Here is a 27,468-nt window from a genome sequence, read left to right as displayed (position 1 = left end):
ACTTCCTCAAATAGGGCCGAGGGATCTCTTACATCCACCTGAGTGGGGCTTGCTTTGATGTCTCACCTGAAAGGTAGCACCTTTAACAGTGCAGCACTCCTTGAGTACTTTACTGGAGTATGAACCTGGATTACGTGCTCAGGTTTCTGGAGTGGGACTTAAATCTGTGATCTTCTGATCCAGAGACATGAGTGCTGTTGACTGAGCCACAGTTGACACATGCAGGTTCTGTTGTTTTTACTAATTCAAGGGATACTTAATGAGAATGGGAAAAAGCAGGAAAGGAAACCACTAATTGGGTAAGTACCTACCCGGAGAAATAGGATATCATCCTCTTCACTCAGTTGTTGCTGAATCTCCTGAATGGTGGCTGAAAGTGATGCCATTTCTTCAGTTATCTTCTCGATTTTTCCCTTCATCACCTGACTCTTTCTCTTCGTTTCTTGTTTCAGTTTTTGCAAAGCAATTTTCTCTTCCTTGCGGAGAAACTGGTGAAGTTCCTCAAATTTTTCCTTAACTTTCTGCTCCGCCTTGTTCGTTCGTACCTGTGGGAGGGGCAAGATTCAAATGACAAGATTAATAATTTGTAATGTTCTCAGAGAATTTTTACCCGAGTTTCAAGTCCCAGTTCATGAAGTAAGTATGTCTGAGGATAATGTTTTCCTAAATGTAGAATAAATTATTGGAATGAAATATAAAAGCGCACTCAGACTGCATCTTCAGCATCACTGGCAAGCAGTTTCTGACCTTAAAGCTGCAAAACCATCTGGAATCAGGGAATGGTCTCCGGCCAGAGATTCGTGCAGAGAGACTCCAATAAAGGGACCAGTCTCGAGCCATTGTCTTTGATATTGCAACAGGTGGAGCCTTAAACCAGACGTTACAAGTTCTCAGTAAGGGAGGGACTCTCTGAGGCTTACTGGGCACTCTTTCAAACCTATCTGCACTTCAGTTAAAGAGCTTGCATTTATACTAGACCTTTCATGGCTTCAGGACATCCCAAAAGTATAAAGTATTTTTAAAGTGCAGTTAATGTTATGATATAAGAAACACGACTGCCAATTTGTGCACAGCAAGCTCCCACAAACAGCATTGTGATAATGACCCGGATGATCTGTTTTTCTGATGCTGATTGAAGGATAAGTATTTCTTGGACACCGGGGATAACTCTCCTGCTCTGCTTCGAAATAATGCCATGGGATCTTTTACAAGCACCAGAGCAGACAGGTAAGACCTCAAATTAACTTCTCATCTGAAAGACAGCACCTCTGACAGTGCAGAACTCCCTCACTGGGGACTCCCTCACTGGGAACTAGATTTTGTGCTCAGGTCTGTGGAGTGGGAATTGTTCCCATGACCTTCTGACTGTGAGGTGGGTGTTACCTACTGAGCAATGGTAAATGTTTAGCCTGGGTAGAGTCTCAGGCAGTCTTAAGCAGCTGCTTCCTGTGAAGCCCAACAGCTCCATGCCAGTACTTATACTCCACACGACAGTCCTCCCACTCTATTTTATGTCACTTTGTCAACATAACTTTCTATTCCTTTCTCCCTCATGCTTATCAGTACTATTCACTTCAACTTCTCCCAGTGTGAGTGGTTTCCACATTCTCATCACTCTCTGAGAAAAGAAATTTCTTCTGAATTCCCTACTGAATATATTAGTGACTATTTCATATTTATGACCCTTTGACATAAGTAGCTCAGGCTCAGTTTGTTTTTGCTAAGGTTTGGCTTTGTTAAAGGGGGCTAGATATTTTAACAAGAATTTAAAGCCTGATATGTAAAGAATATTCAATAAATAATATTAAAACGTACCTGAATGCGGGTTAACGTTCTTTCGTAGTTCCTTTTTGAGGTTCTGCATTCCTCCTTCTTGTTCTGGAAGGGTTTCAGTAAAGTTTTCAGCAGTTCCTACAGAGAATGTGTTCATTAATTATTGATCATTAAGCAAGGCGGTGAAAAGTTATCGGGGGTAGGTGGAAATGGGGAGTAATCAGTTCAGCCATGAGCTTATTGAATGGCGGAGCAGGCTTGAAGGGCCGAGTGGCTCCTCATTCGTATATTTATATGGCACTTGTGTGGCGCGCATTTTCCTTGCCACTTATCAGCCCGAGCCTGGATATTGTCCAAGTCTTGCTGCATTTCTACACGGGCTGCTTCAGTATCTGAGGAGTTGCAAATGGTGCTGAACATTGTGCAATCATCAGCAAACATCCCCACTTCTGACCTTATGATTGAAGGAAGGTCATTAATGAAGCAGCTGAAGATGGTTGGGCCTAGGACACTACCCTGAGGAACTCCTGCAGTGATGTCCTGGAGCTGAGATGATTGACCTCCAACAACCACAACCATCTTCCTTTGCGCTGGGTATGACTCCAACCAGCGGAGAGTTTTTCCCCTGATTCCCATTGACTCCAGTTTTGCTCGGGCTCCTTTCTGCCATATTTGGTCAAATGCTGCCTTGATGTCAAGGGCAGTCAATCTCTCCTCACCTCTGGAGTTCAGCTCTTTTGTCCATGTTTGAACCCAGGCTGTAATGAGGTCAGGAGCTGAGTATGTTGGATATTGTATAGGATCAAAAGCAGCCATTATAATAGTCACCACATTCTCTGGAACAGATTTGGTCTGTTTGCTATGTGTTACTCATCTTGTCAGCATAACGACAACTTAGTTTTTGGTCTCTATCTCTTTTAGAAAATGACTCTTGCTACAAATGACCCACTTGGGAAATCTAATACGAAGAGATACGAGGAAATCTGCAGAACAGTAACTGTATAATTGACCACAATAACGGAATAGTGATTTAGTTTTACATTACTTTTCTTTCAGTTTGATTGGGCCTTGGGCCAGATTGTGTTATTAGTGGTACCGTCCTAAAATGGGAAACGTAGGTCCAGTAACCCTGGAGTTCCCAGTGTCAATCCCTACTGGTCCCATTAAAGTGGGCCCAATTGTACTCAAGGATGTCACCAATACACAGTGATCAGAGAAAATCTTTTCTCTGCTTTCTCCGCGAAAGAATTTCTTCTCAACTTCTTGCAGTTTCCCAGTTTCTCTCCTATCTCCCCTCATGCCCTCTCCGAGTTCACCTAATCCATGAGATCCACCTCCTGCTCCCTCGACCCTATTCTTATGAAACTGCTGACCACCCAACTTCTCTTCCTAGCTCTCATGTTAACTGATATTGCTCCCCTCTCTTTCAAATCTGCCAACGTCACTCCTTTTCTCCAAAACCCCAAGCCTAGACTCTTCTTTTCTTGCAAAGCACTGCCCCATCTCCAACCTCCTTTTTCTCTCCAAAGTCCTTGGATGTGTTTTCTCCTCCCAAATTCATGCCTCCCTTTCCCAGAACTCCATCTTTGAGTTCCTCCAGTCAGGTTTCCGCTCCTACCATTTATCAAAGTTGCAAATGACATGCAATGTCACTGTGACAATTGTAAACTATCCCGCCTTTTCCTTCTCAGCCTGTCTGCAGCCTTTGACACTAATTGACCACACCGTCCTCCTCCAATGCTTCACACTGTCATCTAGCTAGATGGATGAACCACTCACCTGGTTCCATTCTTAGCTATCTAATTTTAGCCAGCGAATCACCTGCTATGGCTTCTCTGCCCACTCCCACACCATTACCTCTGGTGTCCCCAAAGGATCTATCCTTGGCCACTCTTACTTCTCAACTACATGCTGCCCCTCAGCAACAACATACGAAAACAAAGCATCAGTTTTCACATGCACACTGATGACACCCAGCTCTACCTCTCTCAATCCCTCTACTGTCTCTAAATTATTAGATTGCTTGTCCGACATCTAGTATCATCTCATCCAGTGAAATATTGGGAAGAAGATTGGGAATATTGCGAAGTCATCATCTTCAGTCCCCGACAGAAACCCTAGCCATCAACTCCATCCCTCTCCCTGCGAACTATCTAAGTTGAACCAGGCTGTTCACAACCTTGGTGTCACAGTTGACCCTGAAATTAGCTTCCAACCACATATCCACACCAACAGTAATAGAGCATGGCTACCCGACGCGACCCTGACCCCGACCCGACCCCGACCCGACCCAACGACATGTGTCGGGTTCGGGTCGGGTCGGGTCGCTCTTCCAGGTCTGGCATTCAGGCTTGGGTTGGGTCAGGCCGGGTCGGACACAGTGATAGCCAGGACGTCAAGGCGGGAAACATGCATCCGGACTCCGCACTAGTCTGCAGAGAGCGATTCCATCCAAGGTAGAGCACAGCCTCTTTAACATAATTAACTTCATTCTGGTGGTCGGGTCGGATGTGGTTCTGTCAGGCTCGGGTCGGGTTTCAATTGCAGACTCGAGCAGGACTTTAATCAGTAACACTTGGACCTTGGATTTCCAGAAGGCATTTGATAAGGTGCCGCGTAAAAGGTTATTGCGCAAAGTAGGAGTTCATGGTGTAGGAGGTAACATATTAGCATGGATAGGAGATTGGCTGGCTGGCAGAAAACAGAGAGTATGTATAAATGGGTCCTTTTCTGATTGGCAGGATGTGACGAGTGGAGTCCCACAGGGGTCTGTGCTGGGGCCTCAACTTTTTACAATTTATATCAATGACTTAGACCATGGGAGCGATGGCATGGTAGCTAAATTTGCAGATGACACAAAGATAGGTAGGAAAGTATGTTGTAACGAGGACATAAGGAGCTTGCAGACCGATATAGATAGGTTGAGTGAGGGGGCAAAAACCTGGCAGATAGAATGTAATATGATTAGCATAATGAGAGAGGTAGTACTAGAGGGTCTTGTATACCCAGTAAAAACACATACAGTAAAAACATAGTTGAACTTAGTTGAAACAAAGGGCTAGTTACACATAATTACAGTGTGTCAAAACATAGGGGGATTGGGTAGAAAGGGGAACAGCAAAGATGCTGGCAGACTCAGTGTCCTTGCACGTACCAGATAAAGGAGTCGCTAGGAACACAAGATACGATTAGACTCACAGTAGACAATGGGAAACGGTAAAGAAATGAACCAGGTTCTCACTGAGCCAAATAAGGAATTATCATTTTGTCATTATACCAGACACCTCTGAATAAGTAAGTGGGGAGGGTCTTGGAAACATGATTTAACCCCTGACTGAAACTGGGGAAGGCATGAGAACCCCAGGGAAGAACATTCGAGAAGATACCCTGAGGCAAGGGTTCAGAGGACAGAAGAGCAGCCGCAAGTCCGAGACTGATCACCTTGTGCCTTGATGGGTAGTATACTGTACAAGTAGTGAGAGCTTGTACTTTGATGATTTAGTGTGTGAATAAAATATTGATATACCTTTCACCAATCAGCTTCCGTGGATTATTTAAGAGTAAGTGCAGATTGGGCACAACATAATTGGTGCCCGAACAGGGACTCGGTTGTAGTGCTATTTCAAGTTATTTTGAATAGTCTCACCGAGTTCGAACTAATTGAAAAAACAAAGTTATGGGTTTTGAAGGATCAGATTGGTGAACGGTTGAATAATTGAGTAGACAAAACAGGACAACGGTTGAGTAATTGTGGCCCTGGCCAGGCCAGAGTGGGAGTTGGAACTCCGGAAATATTTGAAGGGCAAGTGGCCCTTGTGGATAGAGTTTGCAGTTAAACAGTACACGGGGTCCGTTGGGGTACAGTATTGGGAGGATGCACTTACTCACCAAGCTAAACAGGCACCTCAGTTAGTGAAAGCCACTGCTATAGCGTCTTGTATGAGGGAATTAGATGAAAAGGAAAGGGAGAATGAAAGACTGAAGCAGGAGTTGCAGAAGTTAGAAAAAGAAAAGAATGAGTGGCGTGATAGGGCCCTGAAGGCAAAAACAGTTAGTGCAGCACAGGTGGTGCATTTAAGTCAATTCCAGTCTCAGGCTGAAAAGGCTGAGTACAGTTGTAATAAGGCTGAGAGGGAAGTGGACAAGGAGAAGGAACAGCTCACAAGAGCGGAACAGAAATGCTCTGACTGACAGACCGCATTGACGGTTCTGCACCGCTCACAGAAGGAGCGGGTGTACTAGTCGGCAGATCATACACAATGTCAGCAGGAGATACGTAAACTACAGTCTCAACTCTTGGAGCAAAGGGGTATAATATGCGCGTTTGCGGATAGGGAGGATGATGACAATGACGACTTTAATCGGGCCGACTTGGCGGATAGGCCCAGTAAGTACCATGGTGATGGTTACAGTCCTTGGGATGATCACCCCCGAACCCCCAATCGAGCCTTCAGCCCCCACCCTGGCCTTACCTATGGCCCATTAATAACTGTGGGGGGGGGCAGAGGGTTTCATGACTAAGTTTATAGCAGAGTGACATAAAAAGACTTTGTTATAGTGAAATTTCAAGTGAGTAAAAACAAGTTAACTGTGTTTTTTGATTTGAATGTGTGAATTTTGGGAGCTTCCACAAATGAAATGAATGTCCTTGGGATGTGCAGCTTGTGTTCTGTAGAACTGACAGTCGCTAACTCTTTGTTGTCTGGGCTTAATGATGAAAGCATGAGTCTGTTAACTGTTCGATTTCATTTTACACGTGTATATTTTGTGGGAATCTTGAGTTATGTTTGGGTTGTGAACTAGTTGAACCTGTGTATGTTCCTTGGCATCGGGCCAGGGAATTTGATACAGATTTGGGTACTTTGAATTCATAACCCATTACAGGAATCAATTTTCTAAGTTGTTTGGAATTGAATGAGTGTGAAAAGTGATTGTTGAGTGTTTAGTTCAATTTAAGATTGTGCACACAGATGTGGGGTATAAAATTGAATTATATTTTAAGTTAAAGCTTTATTTTTATTTAAAAAGTTGGTTTTGCAACTGTGGAAAGGCAATGAACAGTTTTCTCAGAGATAAGCTTCTGAAGATGTCTGGCAGAAATCCAATTTGAAGCTCAGAACACTGTTTTAATTGCAGTTCCAGTTTAAAATCTGCTTTTTTTTTGCAGTTTAAATTAAAGACATGGTTCACTGACTGTTTTAAGTAGCAAATGTCAGGGATTGAATATTGGTTTAAGGGAGAGAAGGATAAACAAAGGAGATATGGGGAAGATTCTGTCTGTTTAAAGTTTGTTTAACAAGCTGGTGTTAAATCTTTTGTTTTAAGAATGTTAAATAACTTTTTCTTTAGTTTTTGGTTTTATTACAGTCATTTGAAAAGGCATCTGAAGGAAGAACAAGAAACTTAACTATCTTTAAAAAAAGCATGTGCTGTTCTGTTCTGTGTAGTTAATAAGTCTGAGTTAAGTTTATACTATTAAGGTTAACTGACCTGATAAGTTGAAAAAACTGTAAATTTCATTTGTGACCACAATGAACTTTCAAGTTTAATATGTCAAGTTTTGGGGGAGTCTTTAACTCCGGACATTAGGCTCGCTCATATAACATTGTTTTTCGATTTTTAAATGTTTATTGCCATGAATTGGAATTTGGAATCATCTTTGTTGTATAAAAAAAAAATCCTTGGATTAGAAACCTCTCACAAAAGATGCTAAAGTTTGGAAACAATTGGAGTTTAACCTAAAATGCTGCCTTTCCTGATGGAGATGCTTTCCTTTGAAGTTGATAATGTTACTAATAATTTTGTTGTTTTCAACCCCTAAGGATAACAAAAACAGTTTAAAATAGAGTGTAGTTCTTTTCGATCAGAAAAAAAAGGTTACGTAAAGTGACGCAGCTGAGAAGGCTTTGCTCCGCCCCCTTGGAGACAAACAAAGAAATTAACTCTGCTGCAGCTATTGTTTTTCCATTCAATCCACCACACAATTTTTGCATTGCTGAGAGTAAAATTTATATATATAGGACATTATTAAATTTTAAATTGACAGATATAATTGGACAAATTAACCCATTGGGCTCAGGGGCAGAGCCACAGTGGATTCTTTGTGTGTTTTTTAAGCAGGTGGCAGTAGGTTCCAAGGTCACATGAGAACTGAGGCCACAGCAAGAGATCCAGCAGCTTGAAGAATTTAAGAACTTAACTGCAGACAACACGTGCCACAGCGTCTTTATCAATGGGACAAAATGCTTGAGAAGGAGAGATAGTTGCAAGCACTTCTGTCTTTAATGTAAAAAAAAATGCAATACCACCAAGCCTGGGCATAAGAAATGGGAATCAGTAAACAAAATGTAATTGATATGAGTGGTTATTAAAGCACTCAAAGGGAAATTTATCTGACATTTAAGAGGAAAGTTTTAGAAAACAAAAAAAACAAAACAACACAAGCAGCCTAAGTGGTTTACTGTGTTGGACATTAGCAATGGGTTCTGGTCCATACCGCTGGCACAAGAGTGCCAATATAAATTTGCTTTTACGTTCCACAGACAGCAGTACACCAGGACGTGTCTCCCCCAGGGATTTCATAATAGTCCATCGATATTCCATGAGCGGTTGGCACAGAGTAAGGAGGAGCTCCTTCGACTCCTCTGGAAGGTCGGAGTGAAAGTTAACCCTAAAAAGGCACAGATAATGAAGGAAAAGGTTTCCTATTTGGGAATAGTGATAACACACGGAAAGCATGAGATAGAGCAGATGCGAGTACAGACAATCCTCAGACTCCCCCTACCGCAAGATATTCAGGCTCTGAGATCATTTTGGGGCCTCGTTGGGTATTGCAGGAACCATATTGATGGATTTGCCTTAAAGGCAGCCCCTTTATATGATCTCCTAAAAAAGAACTACTATGTGCCTGGCGGACAATTTAATCTACCAGGACAAATCCCGTGAGCACAGCAAAGGCCCTCAAGGGACCTTTTGTGTCAAAATCATTGGGAGGTGAACAAGGGAAGCAGCCAGCAATCAAAGGCAATCAAAATTTTTGTTGACAGTTCCTCTACAGGAGACGACTGGAATAGGCAGACAGGGTGTGGATTATACGTACAGGAAGATGGAAGCCCCAGACGCAGGACCGATTTGCGGTGGGTCTTTCTTGTAAATGTTACTATCGGACTGTGGGTATGTGCCAAATGCCCAAAAAGGACCACCTTAATGGACCCACTAGGGGGCCCCGAGTTCCCTGTATGGCAGTGCGATGATAAAGACTGTAGAAACTGATCAATATGTTTGAAACCACACAATGATAGGGGCTGCTGACTCTATTGTGTTGGGAAAAATAAAAGGACCGTTCCTATTCCAGGTCATGAGATTAAACGGGCATGAAGCACCAACCCCTACGGTTACCCCCACATCCGAAGTACCAACGAGTAGGGTTACAACCCAACAGCCACAAGTGACTGATCTCCCTTGCCCTACCTTATCTCCCTGCAGGACCAGAAAATGGACTTGCGATAACAAAAACTAATAAAATTGTATATGATAATATACAGAATGAGTTGGTACTTGGTGATATTGAATGTCTCAGCTATCCAGCTACTTGACTGGTGCCCTGAGAAGACCCAAGAGTTGTACAAGGTACTACTACAACAATTGCTGAGACAAGAATATGGTGATGAGGGAGTAATAAAGGGAAAGAAACGTAAACGTAGTTTAGTGAATGATGCAGCCACAGTCTTTAATACGGGAACTTCAATTGTCCAACTATAGATTTGGAAAATGTGAATCAGAAGGTTAGCACTCTCAGCCAGCTAGTAAGGGATATTTTGAAAAAGGAACAAAAGGCACAGAGTGGTGTAGCTAAAGTAGGACAGGATCTGACGAAAACAGTGACAGGACTGGTGAGAGTACTGGAAGGTCATGCTCATACTATTAATGATATAATAGAAATGGTAAAGAAGGTCCATGACATTTCAAATAATGAAAGTAATGAATACAGTTCATGGATGTTAGAACAAATGAGAGAAAATTTGAGGCAAATTGATGCGGGACAGGTGCCAGTTTGGATAAATGACACCCAGTTGGAGTACTTAGCTAGTCACACTAATGATAAAATTACCAGGTGCCAACTCAGAAAACTTGTCAAGGTTTGGAAAGGTCAGGAGTGTGTAAATACAAGATCTATGAGTATTGGAGTAGTATTGGGAATACCTGTAAGTCTGAGAGATAAGTTAGGGATGTAATTATATGAAGTAGAAAATATAGGGGTGATAAGGGAAAAAGATTACATAAAATACACAGAAACATAGAAAATAGGAGCAGGAGTAGGCCATTCGGCCCTTCGAGCCTGCTCTGCCATTCATCATGATCATGGCTGATCATCCAACTCAGTAACCTGTTCTCGCTTTTCCCCCATATCCTTTGATCCCTTTCGCTTCAAGAGCTATGTCTAACTCCTTCTTGAAAATGTACAATGTTTTGGCCTCAACTGCTTTCCGTGGTAGCGAATTCCATAGGCTCACCACTCTTTGGGTGAAGTAATTTCTCCTCATCTCAGTCCTGAAAGGTTTACCCTGTATCCTTAGACTATGACCCGTGGTTCTGGATTCCCCCACCTTCAGGAACATCCTTCCTGCATCTACCCTGTCAAATCCTGTTAGAATTTTATAGGTTTCTCTGAGATCCCCCCCTCACTCTTCTGAACACCAGCGAATATATTTATTTATTTTATTTTATTTATTTATTTAGAGATACAGCACTGAAACAGGCCCTTCGGCCCACCGAGTCTGTGCCGACCAAGAACCACCCATTTTATACTAACCCTACAGTAATCCCATATTCCCTACCACCTACCTACACTAGGGGCAATTTGCCATGGCCAATTTACCTATCACCTGCAAGTCTTTGGTGGTGGGAGGAAACTGGAGCACCCGGCGAAAACCCACGCGGTCACAGGGAGAACTTGCAAACTCCGCACAGGCAGTACCCAGAATTGAGCCCAGGTCCCTGGAGCTGTGAGGCTACGGTGCTAACCACTGCGCCACTATGCCGCCCATTATATTCATAACCGACTCAATCTCTCCTCAGACGTCAGTCCCGCCATCCCAGGAATCAGTCTGGTAAAACTTCGCTGCACTCCCTCTATAGCAAGAACATCCTTCCTCAGATAAGGAGACCAAAACTGCACACAATATTCCAGGTGTGGCCTCACCAAGGCCCTCTATAATTGCTGCAAGACATCCTCTCGCTATGAAGACCAACATACCATTTGCCCTTTTTACCGCCTGTTGCACCTGCAGGCTTACCTTCAGCGACTGTTGTACGAGAACACCCAGGTCTTGTTGCATATACCCCTCTCTCATTTTATAGCCGTTCAGATAATAATTTGCCTTCCTGTTTTTGCTACCAAAGTGGATAACCTCACATTTATCCAATTATACTGCATCTGCCATGCATTTACCCACTCACTTAACTTGTCCAAATCACCCTGAAGCCTCTCTGCATCCTCCTCACAACTCACCCTCCCACCCAGTTTTGTGTCATCTGCAAATTTGGAGATATTACATTTAGTTCCCTCATCTAAATCATTAATATATATGATGAGTCCTAGCACCGATCCCTGCGGTACCCCACTAGTCACTGCCTACCATTTGGAAAAAGACCCGTTTATTCCTACTCTTGGTTTCCTGTCTGCCAATCAATTTTCTATTCATCGCAAAACAGTACCCCCAATCCCATGTACTTTAATTTTACATGCTAATCTCTTATGTGGGACTTTGTCGAAAGCCTTCTGAAAGTCCAAATAAACCACATCCACTGGCTCCCCCTCATCAACTGTACTAGTTTATTCCTCGAAGAATTCTAGTAAATTTGTCAAGCATGATTTCCCTTTCGTAAATCCATGCTGACTCTGTCCGATTCTACCACTGTTCTCCAAGTAGTCTGCTTTAAAATCTTTTATAATGGACTCTAGAATTTCCCCCACTACTGACATCAGGCTGACTGGTCTATAATTCCCTGTTTTCTCTCTACCTCCCTTTTTAAATAGTGGGGTTACATTAGCTACCCTCCAATCTGATGGAACTGTTCCAGAGGCTTATAGAATCTTGGAAGATGACCACCAATGCATCCACTATTTCGAGGGCCAGTTCCTTAAGTACTCTGGGATGTAGATTATCAGGTCCTAGGGATTTATCGGCCTTCAGTCCCATCAATTTCCCAACACCATTTCTCTACTAATACTGATTTCCTTCAGTTCCTCTCTCTCACTAAGCCCTGTGTTCCCCAACATTTCTTGTATGATATTTGTGTCCTCCTTTGTGAAGACAGAACCAAAGTATGCATTTAGTTGGTCAGCCATTTCTTTGTTCCCCACAATAAATTCCCCTGTTTCTGACTGTAAGGGACCTACATTTGTCTTCACCAATATTTTTCTCTTCACATACCTATAGAAACTTTTACAGTCAGTTTTTATGTTCCCTGCAAGCTTACTCTCATACTCTATTTCCCCCTTCTTAATCAATCCCTTGGGCCTCCGTTGATGAATTCTAAACTGCTCCCAATCCTCAGGTCTGTTGTTTTTTCTGGCGAATTTGTATGCCTCTTCCTTGGGTCTAATGCTATCTCTAATTTCCCTTGTAAGCCATGGTTTGGCTACCTTGCCCGGTTCACTTTTGCGCCACACAGGAATGAACAATTGTTGTAATTCATCCAAGCGCTCTTTGAATGTTTGCCATTGCCTATCCACCGTCATCCCTTTAAGTAACATTTCCCAATCCATCATAGCCAACTCATGCCTCAAACCTTCATAGTTTCCTTTATTAAGATTTAGGACCCTAGTCTCAGAATCAACTACGTCACTCTCCATCTTGATGAAGAATTCTATCGTATTATGGTCGCTCATCCCCAAGGGTTCTCGCACAACTAGATTGCCAGTTATTCCTCTCTCATTACACAATACCCAGTCTCGGATGGCTTGTTCTCTAGTTGGTTCCTCAACGTATTGGTCCAGAAAACCATCTCGTATACACTCCATGAATTCCTCCTCTACGGTATTGTGACTAATTTGATTTGCCCAATCTATATGCAGATTAAAATCACCCACAATTACAGATGTTCCTTTATCGCATGTGTCCCTAATTTCCTGTTTAATGCCATTCCCAACATCACCATTACAGTTTGGGGATCTATATACAACTCTGACTAACATTTTTTGCCCTCAGTGTTTCTCAGCACTAGCCATACAGATTCCACATTGCAGAGCTAATATCCTTCCTCACTATTGCATTAATTTCCTCTTTTACCAGCAATGCAACGCCACCGCCTTTTGCTTTTTGTCTGTCCTTCCTAAATACTGAAAACCCCTGGATGTTCATTTCCCATCCCTGGTCACCCTGCAGCCATGTCTCCGTAATCCCGTCTATATCATACCTGTTTACATCTATTTGCGCGATTAATTCATCACTTTATTGCAAATGCTCCACGCGTTAAGGCACAAAGCCTTAAGGTTGGTCTGTTTAACATTACTTGTCCCCTTCCCACTATTTGTCACTGTGGCCCTGTTTTGATTCTAGCCCTTGATTTCTATGCCTATCACTTTTCTTATTCCCCTTACTGCCTTTTGTTCTTGTCTTTGAACCACCCCCCCGCCACCCTCCTCTGACTCCTTGCAAAGGTTCCCATCCCCCTGCCATTTTAATTTAAACCCTCCCTAACCACTCTAGCAAATACTCCCCTTCGGATATCAGTCGCGGTCCTGCCCAGGTGTAACCCGTCCATGGTATGATATATCACCCTATGTTGTACAAATTGGAAAACAACATTGTCTGACTGTAGTCTGGAAAACCAGGTGGTCATATGTCCTCATCCTATATATAAAACAGCAGAGTAAAAATGTGGCTTTAATACCACTGTAAATTGCACCATGGAGACTAGGAAAGCATTGTCAGGGATAACCCATGTGGCCTATATGGGAAAGGGGAAATATTGCTTAACCACCACGGCGAAGGAATACCAGTATGGACATAACTGGACTTGTCCCGTGAGCAACAGTACGTTCTGTTTCAACCCACAAATACCAACCAGAGTAGGAAAGATGGAGTTGGTAAACATACATAAATGAAGACAGAAACGATAACTGTGACAGAAAGTATTAAGGAGGACTTGATAAATTATCTCTGGGAATACAAATATACTGTTCAGTCATTGCCCACACACTTGGGTAAAGAGAGACAGCAGCTAAAAGCCATTGGTGTAGTGTACTACAATCTGGAACAACAGTTGAAGAAGCTACAAGATGAAATTGACGAGATGAACGATTCTACTTGGTGGGAGGACTTATGGAACTGGGGGTCAAATGTACAGATACACCCCTGGTTTAGAATGATCTCCCATGACCTGATAGTGGATTTGGTTATCATCGTGTTATATGTGACATACTTAATTTGGAAACTTAAGAAATTAATTAAGCAATGTGAGAGGATGTATGAATGCAGGTTGGACAGCTATCCGAATGGCAATCAGTATTCAACCATGTCCTATAAAAAGATAGACAATTAATTATGTAACACGAGGGTAATTGTATAACCTATTCGTATAGCCTAACCAACAGCCTCAAGAAAACGAACATCATGGGGCAGGACATCAGAAATGCTCCATCCATCAATATTGGCGACCACGCTCTGGAAGTGGTTCAAGAGTTCACCTACCTAGGCTCAACTATCACCAGTAACCTGTCTCTAGATGCAGAAATCAACAGGCGCATGGGAAAGGCTTCCACTGCTACGTCCAGACTGGCCAAGAGAGTGTGGGAAAATGGCGCACTGACACGGAACACAAAAGTCCGAGTGTATCAGGCCTGTGTCCTCAGTACCTTGCCCTATGGCAGCGAGGCCTGGACAACGTATGTCAGCCAAGAGCGATGTCTCAATTCATTCCATCTTCGCTGCCTCCGGAGAATACTTGGCATCAGGTGGCAGGACCGTATCTCCAACACAGAAGTCCTCGAGGCGGCCAACATCCCCAGCTTATACACACTACTGAGTCAGCGGCGCTTGAGATGGCTTGGCCATGTGAGCCACATGGAAGATGGCAGGATCCCCAAAGACACATTGTACAGTGAGCTCGCCACTGGTATCAGACCCACCGGCTGTCCATGTCTCCACTTTAAAGACGTCTGCAAACGCGACATGAAATCCTGTGACATTGATCACAAGTCGTGGGAGTCAGTTGCCAGCGTTCGCCAGAGCTGGCGGGCAGCCATAAAGACAGGGCTAAAGTGTGGCGAGTCGAAGAGACTTAGTAGTTGGCAGGAAAAAAGACAGAGGCGCAAGGGGAGAGCCAACTGTGTAACAGCCCCGACAAACAAATTTCTCTGCAGCACCTGTGGAAGAGCCTGTCACTCTAGAATTGGCCTTTATAGCCACTCCAGGCGCTGCTTCACAAACCACTGACCACCTCCAGGTGCTTACCCATTGTCTCTCGAGATAAGGAGGCCAAAGAAGAGACTTAAAATGAATTAATGAATGATCAATGTATTCTAAAAATGAAATTGCAACTGTATTATGTTCACACGAGTGATTGATTATGTAATAGCGATGTTTAAATTGTGCTTTCTGTAACATTACACGAATGAAATTGTATATGCACAAATGTACTACCTAAGAGACATGAGAGTGTGATCCCTTGGGCATAGCCCTGCAGGATCAAAGGGGGAACTGTAGACCCACTAAAAACACATACAGGAAAAACATATAAGAACATAGTTGAAACAAAGGGCTAGTTACACATAATTTCACAGTGTGTCGAAACATAGGGGAATTGGGTAGAAAGGGGAACAGCAAAGATGCTAGCAGACTCAGTGTCCTTACACGTACCAGATAAAGGAGTCGCTATGGACACAAGATACGATTAGACTCACAGTAGACAATGGGAAACTGTAAAAAAATGAACCAGGTTCTCATTCAGCTAAATAAGAAATTATCATTTTTTCATTATACCAGACCCCGATGAATAATTAAGAGGGGAGGGTCTTGGAAACATGATTTAACCCCTGACTGAAACCGGTGAAGGCATGAGAACCCCAGGGAAGAACATTCGAGAAGATACCCTGAGCCAAGGGCTCAGAGAACAGAAGAGCAGCCGCAAGTCCGAGACTGATCACCTTGTGCCTTGATGGGTAGTATACTGTACAAGTAGTGAGAGCTTGTACTTTGATGATTTAGTGTGTGAATAAAATATTGATATACCTTTCACCAATCAGCATCCATGGATTATTTAAGAGTAAGTGTTAGGCACAACAGTCTGACATCCTTAAAAGTAGATAAAACGCCAGGGCCGGATGGATTGCATCCCAGATTGTTAAAGGAAGCTCGGGAGGAAATAATGGATATGCTGAGGATCATCTTCAAATCCTCACTGGATATGGGGAGGTGCCAGAGGATTGGAGGTCTGTGAATGTTATACCATTGTTTAAAAAGGATGCAAGGGATAGGCCAAATAACTATAGGCCTGTCAGACTGACCACAGAGGAGAGTAAATTATTAGCATCAATTCTGAGGGACAGGATAAATTGCCACTTAGAAAGACAGGGATCGATCAGGGATAGTCAGCATGGATTTGTTAAGGGAAGGTCATGTCGTACTAACTTAATTGAGTTTTTTGAGGAAGTAACAAGGAGGATTGATGAGGGAAGTGCAGTGGATGTGGTCTACATGGATTTTAGTAAGGCATTGGACAAGGTCCCGCATGGCAGACTGGTCAGTAAAATTAAAGCCCATGGGATACAGGGAATGTGGCAGGTTGGATCCGAAATTGGCTCAGGGACGGAAACAAAGCGTAGTAGTCGATGGATGTTTTTGTGAATGGAAAGCTGTTTCCAGTGGCGTTCCACAGGGCTCAGTGCCGGGTCCCTTGCTGTTTGTGATATAATGATTTGGACTTAAATGTGGGAGGCATGATTGGGAAATTTGCTGATGACACAAAAATTGGCCATGTAATTGATAGTGAAGAGGATGGAAAGACATCAATGGTTTGGTTGCGTGGGCGGAAAGTGGCAAATGGAATTCAATCCAGAGAAGTGTGAGGTAATGCATTTGGGGAGGGCAAATAAAGTGAGGGAATACACAATAAATGGGAGGATATTGAGAGAGGGTAGAAGAAGTGAGAGATCTTGGAGTGTATGTCCAGAGGTCCCTGAAGGTAGCAGGACAGGTAGATAGAGTGGTGAAGAAGGCATATGGAATGCTTTCCTTTATTGGCCGAGGTATAGAATGCAAAAGCAGGGATGTAATGCTGGAACTGTATAAAACACTGGTTAGGCCACATCTGGAGTATTGTGTACAGTTCTGGTCACTACTTTACAAGATGGACATAATTACTCTGGAGAGAGTGCAGAGGAGATTTACAAGAAAGTTGCCAGGGCTTGAAAGTTGCAGCTATAAAGAAAGATTGTTTAGGCTCGGGTTGTTTTTCTTAGAACAGAGGAGGCTGAGGGGTAACTTAATTGAGGTGTACACAATTACGAGGGGCCTAGATAGAGTAGACAGGAAGGACCTGTTTCCCTAGCGGAGAAGTCAATTACCAGGGGGCACAGATTTAAGGTGATTGGTAGAAGGATTAGAGGGGACATGAGGAAAAACCTTTTCACCCAGAGGGTGGTGGGTGTCTGGAATTCACTGCCAGGAATGGTGGTGGAGGAAGAAACCGTCAATTCTTTTAAACGGTACCTGGACATGCAGCTGAAGTGTTGTAACTGGCAAGGCTATAGACCAGGTCCTGAAGGTGGAATTAGATTGGGCGGCTTGTTTTTTCGGCCAGCACGGACATGACAGGCTAAATGGCCCCCTTCTGTGCTGTAATTTTTCTATGGTTCTGTAATGTGGGAGAATGTGAAGTTATTCACGTTGGCAGGAAGAATAAAAAAGCGGAGAATGACTGCAGAACTCCGAGGTGCAGAGGGCTCTAGGTGTTCTAGTGCATAAATCACAAAAAGTTAGTATACAGGTACAGCAAGTAATAAAGAAGGCTAATGGAATGCTATCCTTTGTTACAAGAGGAATTTAAAATAAAAGTAAGGATGTTATGCTTCAGTTATACATGGCATTGGTGAGCCCACATCTTGAATATTGTGTGCAGTTTTGGTCTCCTTATTTAAAGAAGGATGTGAATGAGTTGAAGGCGGTTCAAAGGAGGTTTATTTTTTTAATTTAGAGATACAGCACTGAAACAGGCCCTTCGGCCCACCGAGTCTGTGCCGACCATCAACCACCCATTTATACTAATCCTACACTAATTCCATATTCCTACCACATCCTCACATGTCCCTATATTTCCCGACCACCTACCTATACTAAGGGCAATTTATAATGGCCAATTTACCTATCAACCTGCAAGTCTTTGGCATGTGGGAGGAAACCGGAGCACCCAGAGGAAACCCACGCAGACACTGGATTTGATACCTGGAATGAGCGGTATGAGGAAAGGTTGGATTGACTGGGCTTGTTTTCACTGGAGTTTAGAAGAGTGAGGGGAGACTTGATTGAAGTATATCAGATCCTGAACGGTCTTGACAAGGTGGATGTGGAAAGGATGTTTCCTCTTGTGGGTGAGTCCAGAAGTAGAGGGCACTGTTTTAAGATTAAGGGTTGCCCGTTTCGGACAGAGATGAGGAGAAATTTTTTTCTCTCAGAGGGTTGTGCGACTTTGGAACTCTCAGCCTCAGAAGGTGGTGGAGGTGGGTCAATGAATAATTTTAAGGCAGAGGTAGATTGATTCCCTTGCCTAACAAGAATCTAAGGTTATCAGGGGTAGATGGGAGTGTGGAATTCGAGACACAAACAGATCGCAGTGAGGGGACACAGTGAAAGGAGACAGTCGTCTGAGTGAAAAATATTTGCCAGGGTGAATTTGAAAATTTGGTGCACGTGGGAATTCGGTGCAGAGAGGGAAAGAGGAGCTCCTTTTCCTATCTTTTTCAGCTTTCACCAATTAGTGTGTCTTCTTCCTCTGACTCCAAGGTAGGTGAGTGCAACTCTCCATTACTTCAGCTTGAATTATTTACTAATTGACTAAAAAGGATTGTACAGAGATGGCAGGGCTGGTGGTGTGCTGCAACTGCAGCATGTGGGAATCTGTAGAATGCACTGCAATCCCTGACAACCATGTCTGCAGTAAGTGTCTGCAGCTTGCATGACTTCAGCTCAGAATTGGCGAGCCGGAGACTGAGTTGCAGGCATTGTGGAGCATCAGGGAGGGGGAGAGTCACCTGGACACTTTGTTCCAGGAGGCAGTCACACCCCTTAGAGTAGGGAGAACATTGGAGATGGCCAATGGTCAGGGACAGGAGGGTGTGAGTACGAGTGAGGCAGGTAGGGGGAATCAGCATGTAGTGATAGAGGTGCCTCAGTCCCTGACCTTGTCCAACAGGTCCTTACTACCTGTGTGGGCGAAGAGAAGGACTGCAAGGTGGATGAGCAGACTGACCATGGCACCATGGTGAAAGATGCCATTCCAGTGGGGGGATTGAAGAGGAATGTGGTAGTGATAGGAGACAGTATAGTCAGGGGGATAGATACTATTCTCTGTAGCCGTGACCGGGAGCTCCAACGGCTGTGTTGCCTGCCTGGTGCCAGGGCTAAGGACATTTCCTCATGGCTGGAGAGGAACCTGGAGTGGGAGGGGGAGGATCCAGTTGTCATGGTCCATGTGGGTACCAATGACATAGATAAAGACAGAAATGATGTTCTACTTGGAGAATTTTAGGAGTTAGGGTCCAAACTAAAATGCAGAACATCAAAGTTAATCATCTCTGGATTGTTAACTAATCTACATGCAAATTGGCACAGGGTCAAGTAGATTAGAAACTAAATGCGTGGCTCAAAGAGTGGTGTGGGAATAAGGGGTTTCAATTCTTGGGGCACTGGCAACAATACTCAGGGAAGAGATGAGCTTCACTTGAACTGGGCTGGAACCAGTGTCCTGGCCAATCGCATAACTAGGGCTGTGGACAGGGCTTTAAACTAACACTGTTCATTCACCCCATACCGTCCAGTCTATTTACCCAATTAACCGTAGCCAGTTCTCCCCTCATACCTTCGTAATTGGCTTTGTTTACATTTAAGATTCTTGTTTGTGATTGAAATGTGTCACTGGGGAACAGTGATCATAATACCATGGAATTTGACATTTTACTATGACATTGCTTATTAACCCTGCTTCATTACACAATATGAGATCTAAGATAGCTTGATCCCTGGTCAGTTCTACAACATTGGTCCCTTAGAAGCAGAGACAGGAGAAATCATCATGGGGAATGAGGAAATGGCAGAGGCATTGAACTGTGACTGTCTTCACAGTAGAAGACACAAGTTCCTACCAGAAATAGGAGTATCCTAGGGGCTAAAAAGAGTGAAGAAATTAAGGATATTGATATAAATTGAGAAAAAGTATTGGAGAAACATGAGTGACTACAATCTGACAAGTCCTCGGGACCAGATGGCCTACATCCCAGGGTTCTAAAAGAGATAGCTGCAGAGATAGTGGATGCGCTGGCTATGATTTTCCAGAATTCCTTAGATTCAGGAATGGTCCCATCAGATTGGAAGTCGGCAAATGGTATGCCACTTTTCAAGAAAGGAGGTAGAGAGAGAAAACGGGGAACAACAGGCCAGTTAACCTGACAGCAGTCGTTGAGAAGATGCTAGAAACTGTTATTAAAGAAGTCCTAACATTGAACTTGGAAAAGCATAGCATGATTAGAACAAGTCAGCATGGTTTTACTAAAGGGAGATCCTCTTTGACTCTAAATTTATTAGAGTTTTTTGAGGATGTAACTAATAGGGTAGATAAAGGGGAGCCAGTAGATGTAGTATACCTGGATTTTCAAAAGGCATTCGATAAAGTGCCACATAAAATATTCTTTTTTCTTTTTCTTTCTTTTGGGCCTCCTTATCTCGAGAGACAATGGATACGCGCCTGGAGGTGGTCAGTGGTTTGTGAAGCAGCGCCTGGAGTGGCTATAAAGGCCAATTCTGGAGTGACAGGCACATAAAATATTAATAGGCAAGATAAGGGATCATGGTGTTGGGGGTAATATATTAGAACATAAAGTAAGAACAGAAGAAATAGGAGCAGGAGTAGGCCATTTGGCCCCTTAAACCTGCCCTACTATTCAATAAGATCATGGTTGATTTGCCCCAGACCTCAACTCCTCTTTCATGCCAGCTCCTCATAGCTCTCAACTCCACGATATTTCAAAATTTAATCTACTTCCTCTTTAAATACTTTCAGTGATCTAGCCTCCACAACTCTCCGGGGTAGAGAATTCCAGACATTCATTACCCTCTGAGAGAAGAAATTTCTTCACATCTCAGTTTTAAATGATTGTTCCCTTATTCTGTAACTATGTCCCTTAGTTTGAGATTCCCCCACTAGTGGAATCATCTTCTCAACATCTACCCTGTCAAGCCCCCTCAGAATCTTGTACATTTCAATAAGATCACCCCTCATTCTTCTAAACTCAAATGAATAAAGGCCTAATCTGTTTAGCCGTTCTGGATAAGTCAACTTCATCCCAGGAATCAGCCTGGCGAATCTCTTTTGAACTGCCTCCAACGCCAGTTTATCCTTTCTTAAATACGGGGACCAAAATTGTGCACAGTACTCCAGGTGTGGCCTCACCAACACCCTGTACAGTTGTAACAAGACTTCCCTATTTTTAAACTCCAACACCCTCACAATAAAGGCCAAAATTTCATTTGCCTTCTTAATTACTTGCTGCACCTGCATGCTAACTTTTTGTGTTTCATGCACAAGAACACCCAGATCCCTCTGTACTGCCCTTTTTTGGAGTCTGTCTCCATTTAAATAAAAGTCTACTTTTTGATTCTTTCTACCAAAGTGCATGACCTCACACTTTCCTATATTAAACTCCATCTGCCAAGTTTTTACCCACTCACTCAACCTATTGATATCCCCTTGAAGCTTCCTTATGTCCTCATCACAACATGCCCTCCCACCTATTTTTGTATCATCAGCCAATTTGGATATATTACACTCTGAACCCTCCTCCAAGTCATTCATATAGATAGTAAATAATTGAGGCCCTAGGACTGATCTTTGTGACACTCCACTAGTTACGTCTTTCCAACCTGAAAAAGACCCAACTCTCTGTCTTCTGTGTGTTAACCAATCCTCAATCCATGCTAATACATTACCCCCAATACCGGGAGCTGTTATCTTGTGCAATAATCTTTTATGTGGCACCTTATCGAATGCCTTCTGGAAATCCAAATACACTACATCTACCAGTTCCCCTTTATTAACTTTGCTTGTAGTATCATCAAGGAACTCTAGCAAATTTGTCAAACACGATTTCCCTTTTACAAACCATGTTGACTCTGTTTGATTGCGTTAAGCTTTCCTAAATGTCCAGCTATTTCTTCCTTCATAATGGACTTTAGCATTTTCCCAACGACCGATGTTAGGCTGACTGGCCTATAATTTCCTGCCTTTTGTCTCCCTCCCTTCTTGAACAGGGGCGTCACATCAGCGATTTTCCAATCCTCTGGAATCAGTGAGTTTTTTTTTTAAAGAGATACAGCACTGAAACAGGCCCTTCGGCCCACCGAGTCTGTGCCGACCATCAACCACCCATTTATACTAATCCTACACTAATCCCATATTCCTATCACATCCCCACCTGTCCCTATATTTCCCTACCACCTACCTATACTAGGGGCAATTTATAATGGCCAACTTACCTATCAACCTGCAAGTCTTTGGCATGTGGGAGGAAACCGGAGCACCCGGAGGAAACCCACACAGGCACAGGGAGAACTTGCAAACTCCACACAGGCAGTACCCAGAATCGAACCCGGGTCCCTGGAGCTGTGAAGCTGCGGTGCTAACCACTGCGCCACTGTGCCGCCCCTGGAATATTCTGGAATATTTTGTGGATATTTATTTATTTAGCGTGGATAGAGGACTGGTTAACAGACGAGAAGCAGAGAGTGGCATAAATGGGGCATTTTCAAGTTGGCAGACAGTTAATAGTGGGGTGCTGCAAGGATCAGTGCTGGGGCCTCAGCTATTTACACTGTATATTAATGACTTGGATGAAGAGACAGAGAGTAATGTATCTAAGTTTGCAGATGATACAAAGCTTGGTGGAAAGGTAAGCTGTGGAGAGGACAAAGAGAGGCTGCAAAGAGATATAGACAGGTTAAGTGAGTGGACAACAAAATGGCAAATGGAGTAAAATGTAGGGAAGTGTGAAGTTGTTCACTTTGGTGGTAAAAATAGAAAGGCAGAAAATGTTTTAAAAGGTGTGAAACTGCTAAGTGTAGATGTTCAGAGAGACTTGGGGATACTAGTACAAGGAACGCACAAAGTTAACATGCAGGTGCAGCAGGCTATTAGGAAGGCAAATGGGATGTTGGCCTTTATTGCAAGGGGATTGAAGTACAGGAGTAAAGAAGTCTTACTAAAATTGTACAGGGCTGTGGTGAGACCGCACCTGGAATACTGTGAGCAGTTTTGGTTTCCACATTTAAGAAAGGATTTACTTGCACTGGAGACAATGTAGTGAAGATTTACTGAATTGGTCCCTGGGATGAGGGGATTGTCCTATGATGAGAGGCTGAGTAAACTGGGCCGATATTCTCTGGAGTTTGGAAGAATGTGAGGTGATCTAATTGAGACATACAAGATTCTGAAAGGGTTTGATAAGATAGAAGCTGAGAGATTGTTCCCACTGGTCAGGGAATCTAGAACACGGGGTCACAGTCTGAGGATAAGGGGGTCAATCATTCAGGACTGAGATGAGGAGAAATTACTTCACTCAAAGGGTTGTGAATCTTTGGAATGCTCTACCCCAGAGGGTTGTGGATGCTCCATTATTGAATATATTTAAATAGATTTTTGGTCTCGCAGGGAATCAAGGCATATGGGGAGTGGGCAGGAAAGTGGAATGGAAACCCAGGAACAGCCATGATCATATTGAATGGCGGAGCAGGCGCGATGGGCCTTATGGTCTACTCCTGCTCCTATTTCCAACTCCATAATATCGTCTGACTCTGTCCCTGCCTCAGCTCATTTGATGATGAAACTCTCATTTATGCTTTTGTTACCTTAGACTTGGTGATTCCAACACACTCCTGGCCAGTTTCCCACATTCTACCCTTCATAAGCATGAGACCATCCAAAACTCTGCTGTCCGTGTCCTAACTTGCACCAAATCCCGTTCACCTATCACCCTGTGCTCGCTGAGTTTTTATTTCCATTTCAACGATAAAGCGACTTACGACGTCTTACTATATTAACTGCGCTATATAAATGCATATTGCTGTATAAAGGATCTGCAAACCATTCAGATTTAATTTCCTGGTGCTGCTCTATGGAGGTCACCTCAGTTTTTTAAAAATTCATTCATGGGATGTGGGCGTCGCTGGCTTGGCCAGCATTTATTGCCCATCCCTAATTGCCCTTGAGAAGGTGGTCGATTTAATAGGAATACATTTGTACCTGGAAACTGGAGTTTGATGCCATACAGTTCAATGATGGAATGATACAACATAAAAGGTGGCCATGGGGCTCATTGTGCCTGTGCTGGCGCGTTCAAAGAGCTATTGAATTCACCCCATTCCCCTGCTTTTAGCTTTATATTATTAGCATGGCCTAAATTCACTGAGTACATGCTGGTTCATACATAGGGGGTTTTAAGAGTCCTGGCTAATGCTACAAGAGTGTTAATTCAGGGCACACACACTGAGCTGGTTTACATGTTCACTACCGCCTCCCTCAGGCTCACCAATGGGCTGCAAAGCTCTCTATCAGCAGGATATAAGTACTACACGAGCCAAATGTCTCAGAAATGGGGGGGGGGGGGGGGGGACTTGCAGCTATCTCAGGGGAAAACAGAAAAGGCTGGAAAACACTCGGCAACTTTCACCAGCCTCTGTCTTCTCACCCGGCTGTCTGTGAGGGTCTCCTCTGGGAATCAAGAGTAACCCTGATAACCTGAGCTGAGCTCATGTAACAATCCACACAGTACAAACATCAATGTCAAACTCGGTGCAAAGGAGCAAGTTCCCAACGACCTGCAGCCGGAAAGATGTGGCAAGTAAAACTACTCAGCTTACCGGATATGTCCAGGTTTATCCTCCCAGCCCAGCCCTGCCCTCACCTTAAATTCTTCAGCAGCTTCTGCAACTGGGACCATCTGGTGTTTCTTGTGCCTTTTTGAACAAAGCAGGCAGAGCGGCTGCTTGTGGGTTTTACAGTAAAGTTTCAGTTCCCGGTGGTGTTCCTGGCATTCCCGGAGAGAGCTGCTTTTGAGCCGGCTGTTCTGTCCATCCAGGGACTTGGCAGTCCTGGAGATCGATTTCATTCTGCAGAGCCGGTGCTCAGCTTTCTCTCCTGTCTTCCTGCACTGGGTAAGTTCTAGTACAGCACCGGCAGAAACTGTGAGCACAGCTCAGGGAGATCAAGATCTTTCTCTACTCTGTGGCAGGCAGCACAGAGCACTCCCGTCACCTGCAGCTCTCCTTAACAACATTCAGCTCGAACGAAACTCACTTCCTGCTCAGGACATTTTCAGTTTCAATTCCTGGTTGCTTGAACAGAATCCATGTAATAACCACCCATGTAAGGGGCGGGGTAATGTGACTCCCAGAAACACAGGTGAATGAGTCAAACCTTCAAAGGCCATCAAATATAGGTAATATGTCATAACCTAACATAGTATGGTTCATACCATAAATGGTTCAAATATATGATACATCAATCTGATATATCATAAGATACCAGGGTTTAAGCTTAAGAAATAGGAGCAAGAGTAGACCATTCGGCCCCTCAAACCTGCTCCGCCACTCAATATCTTCCCGCCTGCTCCCCATATCCTTTGATTCCCCGAGAGATCAAAAATCTATTGATTTCAGCCTTGAATATATTCCATGATGAAACAGCTCTCTGGGGTCGAGAATTCCAAAGATTCACAACCCTCTGAGTTAAGAAATTTCCCCTCATTTCAGTCCTAAATGGAGCGGCCCCTTATCCTGAGACTGTGACCTGTGTTTTAAATGCCCCAGCCGGGGAAAACAAGCTTTCAGTGACTGAATAATTCAGGGGGCTTGGATGGGTGAAATTATGATTAGTTTGCATCAGTTTGGTTTGTAATCCCTCGACTGGATGATCGATGATGATGTAATCGGGGTGTTTAAAATGTTCAAGGGATTCGATAGCATAGATGCAGAGAAACCATTTCTTCTGATGGGGGCATCAAGGACGCAAGGACATGATTTTAAAATTCGAGCCCGATCATTCATGAATGAAGTCAGGAAGCACTTTTTCACATAGCAGGTAGCAGAAATCTAGAATTCACTTCCCCTAAAGGGTGTAGATTCTGGGGGTCATTTGCAGCTTTTCAGACTGAGATGGATGGATTTTTGTTGGGAAAGGACGGCAAGGGATATGGGAGCAAAGGCAGGTAACTGGAGTTGAGTTGCAGGTGATGAGGGATGAGAGGGTTACCTTTTGAGGAAAGATTGGACAGGTTGAGTCTATTTTCATTGGAGTTTAGGAGGATGAGGGGTGATCTTATTGAAACATGGAAGATCCTGAGGGGACTTGACAGGGTGGATGTTAAAAGGATGTTTCCCCTTGTGGGAGAGACAAAAACTAGGGAGCACAGTTTAAAAATATGGGGGGGGGGGTCTCCTGTTTGTGAACTCAACTCCACTTTCTTGCCTTTCACCGATACCCTTTGGCTCCCTTCAACATTTCAACACTCCCCCCTGCTCTCATGCTCACATCTCTGTCCTGGGATTGCTGCAGTGTTCCAGTGAACATGAACGCAAGCTCGAGGAACAGCATCTCATCTACCGATTAGGCACACTACAGCCTGCCGGACTGAACATTGAGTTCAATAATTTCAGAGCATGACAGCCCCCCACTTTACTTTCATTTTTAGTCATTTTTAGTTATTTTTTCTTCCTTTTTTTTACATTCCTTTTTACATTTTTTACAATCTTTTTTTGCATTTATTTCATTTCATCTTAGTTTGTTCAGTTTGCTTACCCACTGTTTTTTTCAGGTTGTTTTTCTTCAGGTTTGCACTTGCTGCTGTTCAATATTCAGTATATTCACACCTAATCTGTACTAATGCTTTGTCTTTCAACACACCATTAACATATTGTTTGCCTTTGCTCCGTGACCTTTTGGTCAGCTATGTGGCCTGGTCCAATCTGCACCTTCTTTGTTATCTCTTGCCCCACCCCCACCTCACTTGTTTATAATCTGTGACTTTTCTAATATTTGTCAGTTCCGAAGAAGGGTCGCTGACCCGAAACGTTAACTCTGCTTCTCTTTCCACAGATGCTGCCAGACCTGCTGAGTGATTCCAGCATTTCTTGTTTTTGTCCCTTTGGCTCCCTTGTTTGTCAAGAATCTGTCTACCTCTGCCGCTTTCTGGGGAAGAGAGTTCCACAGACTCACAACCATCTGAGAAAAAAAATCTCCTAATCTCTGTCTTAAAAAGATCAGTCATGATCTTATAGAATGGTGGAGCAGGCTCAAGGGGCCGAATAGCCTACTCCTGCTGTTCATATGTTCATATTGTTAAGACCGAGCCGGGAGGCAGGCACCGTTAATTCAGTCCCACTTCTTCACAGGTCACAACATATGCTTTCAATTTTCCCACTTGCTGTC

The 27,468-nt window shown here is 43.6% G+C and overlaps 1 protein-coding gene across 1 annotated transcript in view; it reads right to left on the bottom strand.

The window, feature by feature from the left end:
- The window catches only part of LOC137346124 (zinc-binding protein A33-like), a 35,230-nt gene extending 9,978 nt beyond the window's left edge, over positions 1-25,252 (bottom strand). Inside the window, exons 1-3 of the mRNA XM_068009436.1 lie at positions 24,947-25,252; positions 1,816-1,911; positions 312-545 (exon numbers count right to left, since the gene is read on the bottom strand). Coding sequence (XP_067865537.1) covers positions 312-545; positions 1,816-1,911; positions 24,947-25,150 — 534 coding nt within the window. The 5' untranslated portion in view covers positions 25,151-25,252. The remainder of the gene's footprint in view (positions 1-311; positions 546-1,815; positions 1,912-24,946) is intronic.
- Between the last annotated feature and the right edge of the window lie 2,216 nt (positions 25,253-27,468).

Source organism: Heterodontus francisci, chromosome 29, assembly GCF_036365525.1.
Source record: "Heterodontus francisci isolate sHetFra1 chromosome 29, sHetFra1.hap1, whole genome shotgun sequence".
Classification (NCBI taxonomy): Eukaryota; Metazoa; Chordata; class Chondrichthyes; order Heterodontiformes; family Heterodontidae; genus Heterodontus; species Heterodontus francisci.
Note: the sequence above shows the minus strand (reverse complement) of the source record. Positions and strands in the feature narration are given on the sequence as shown.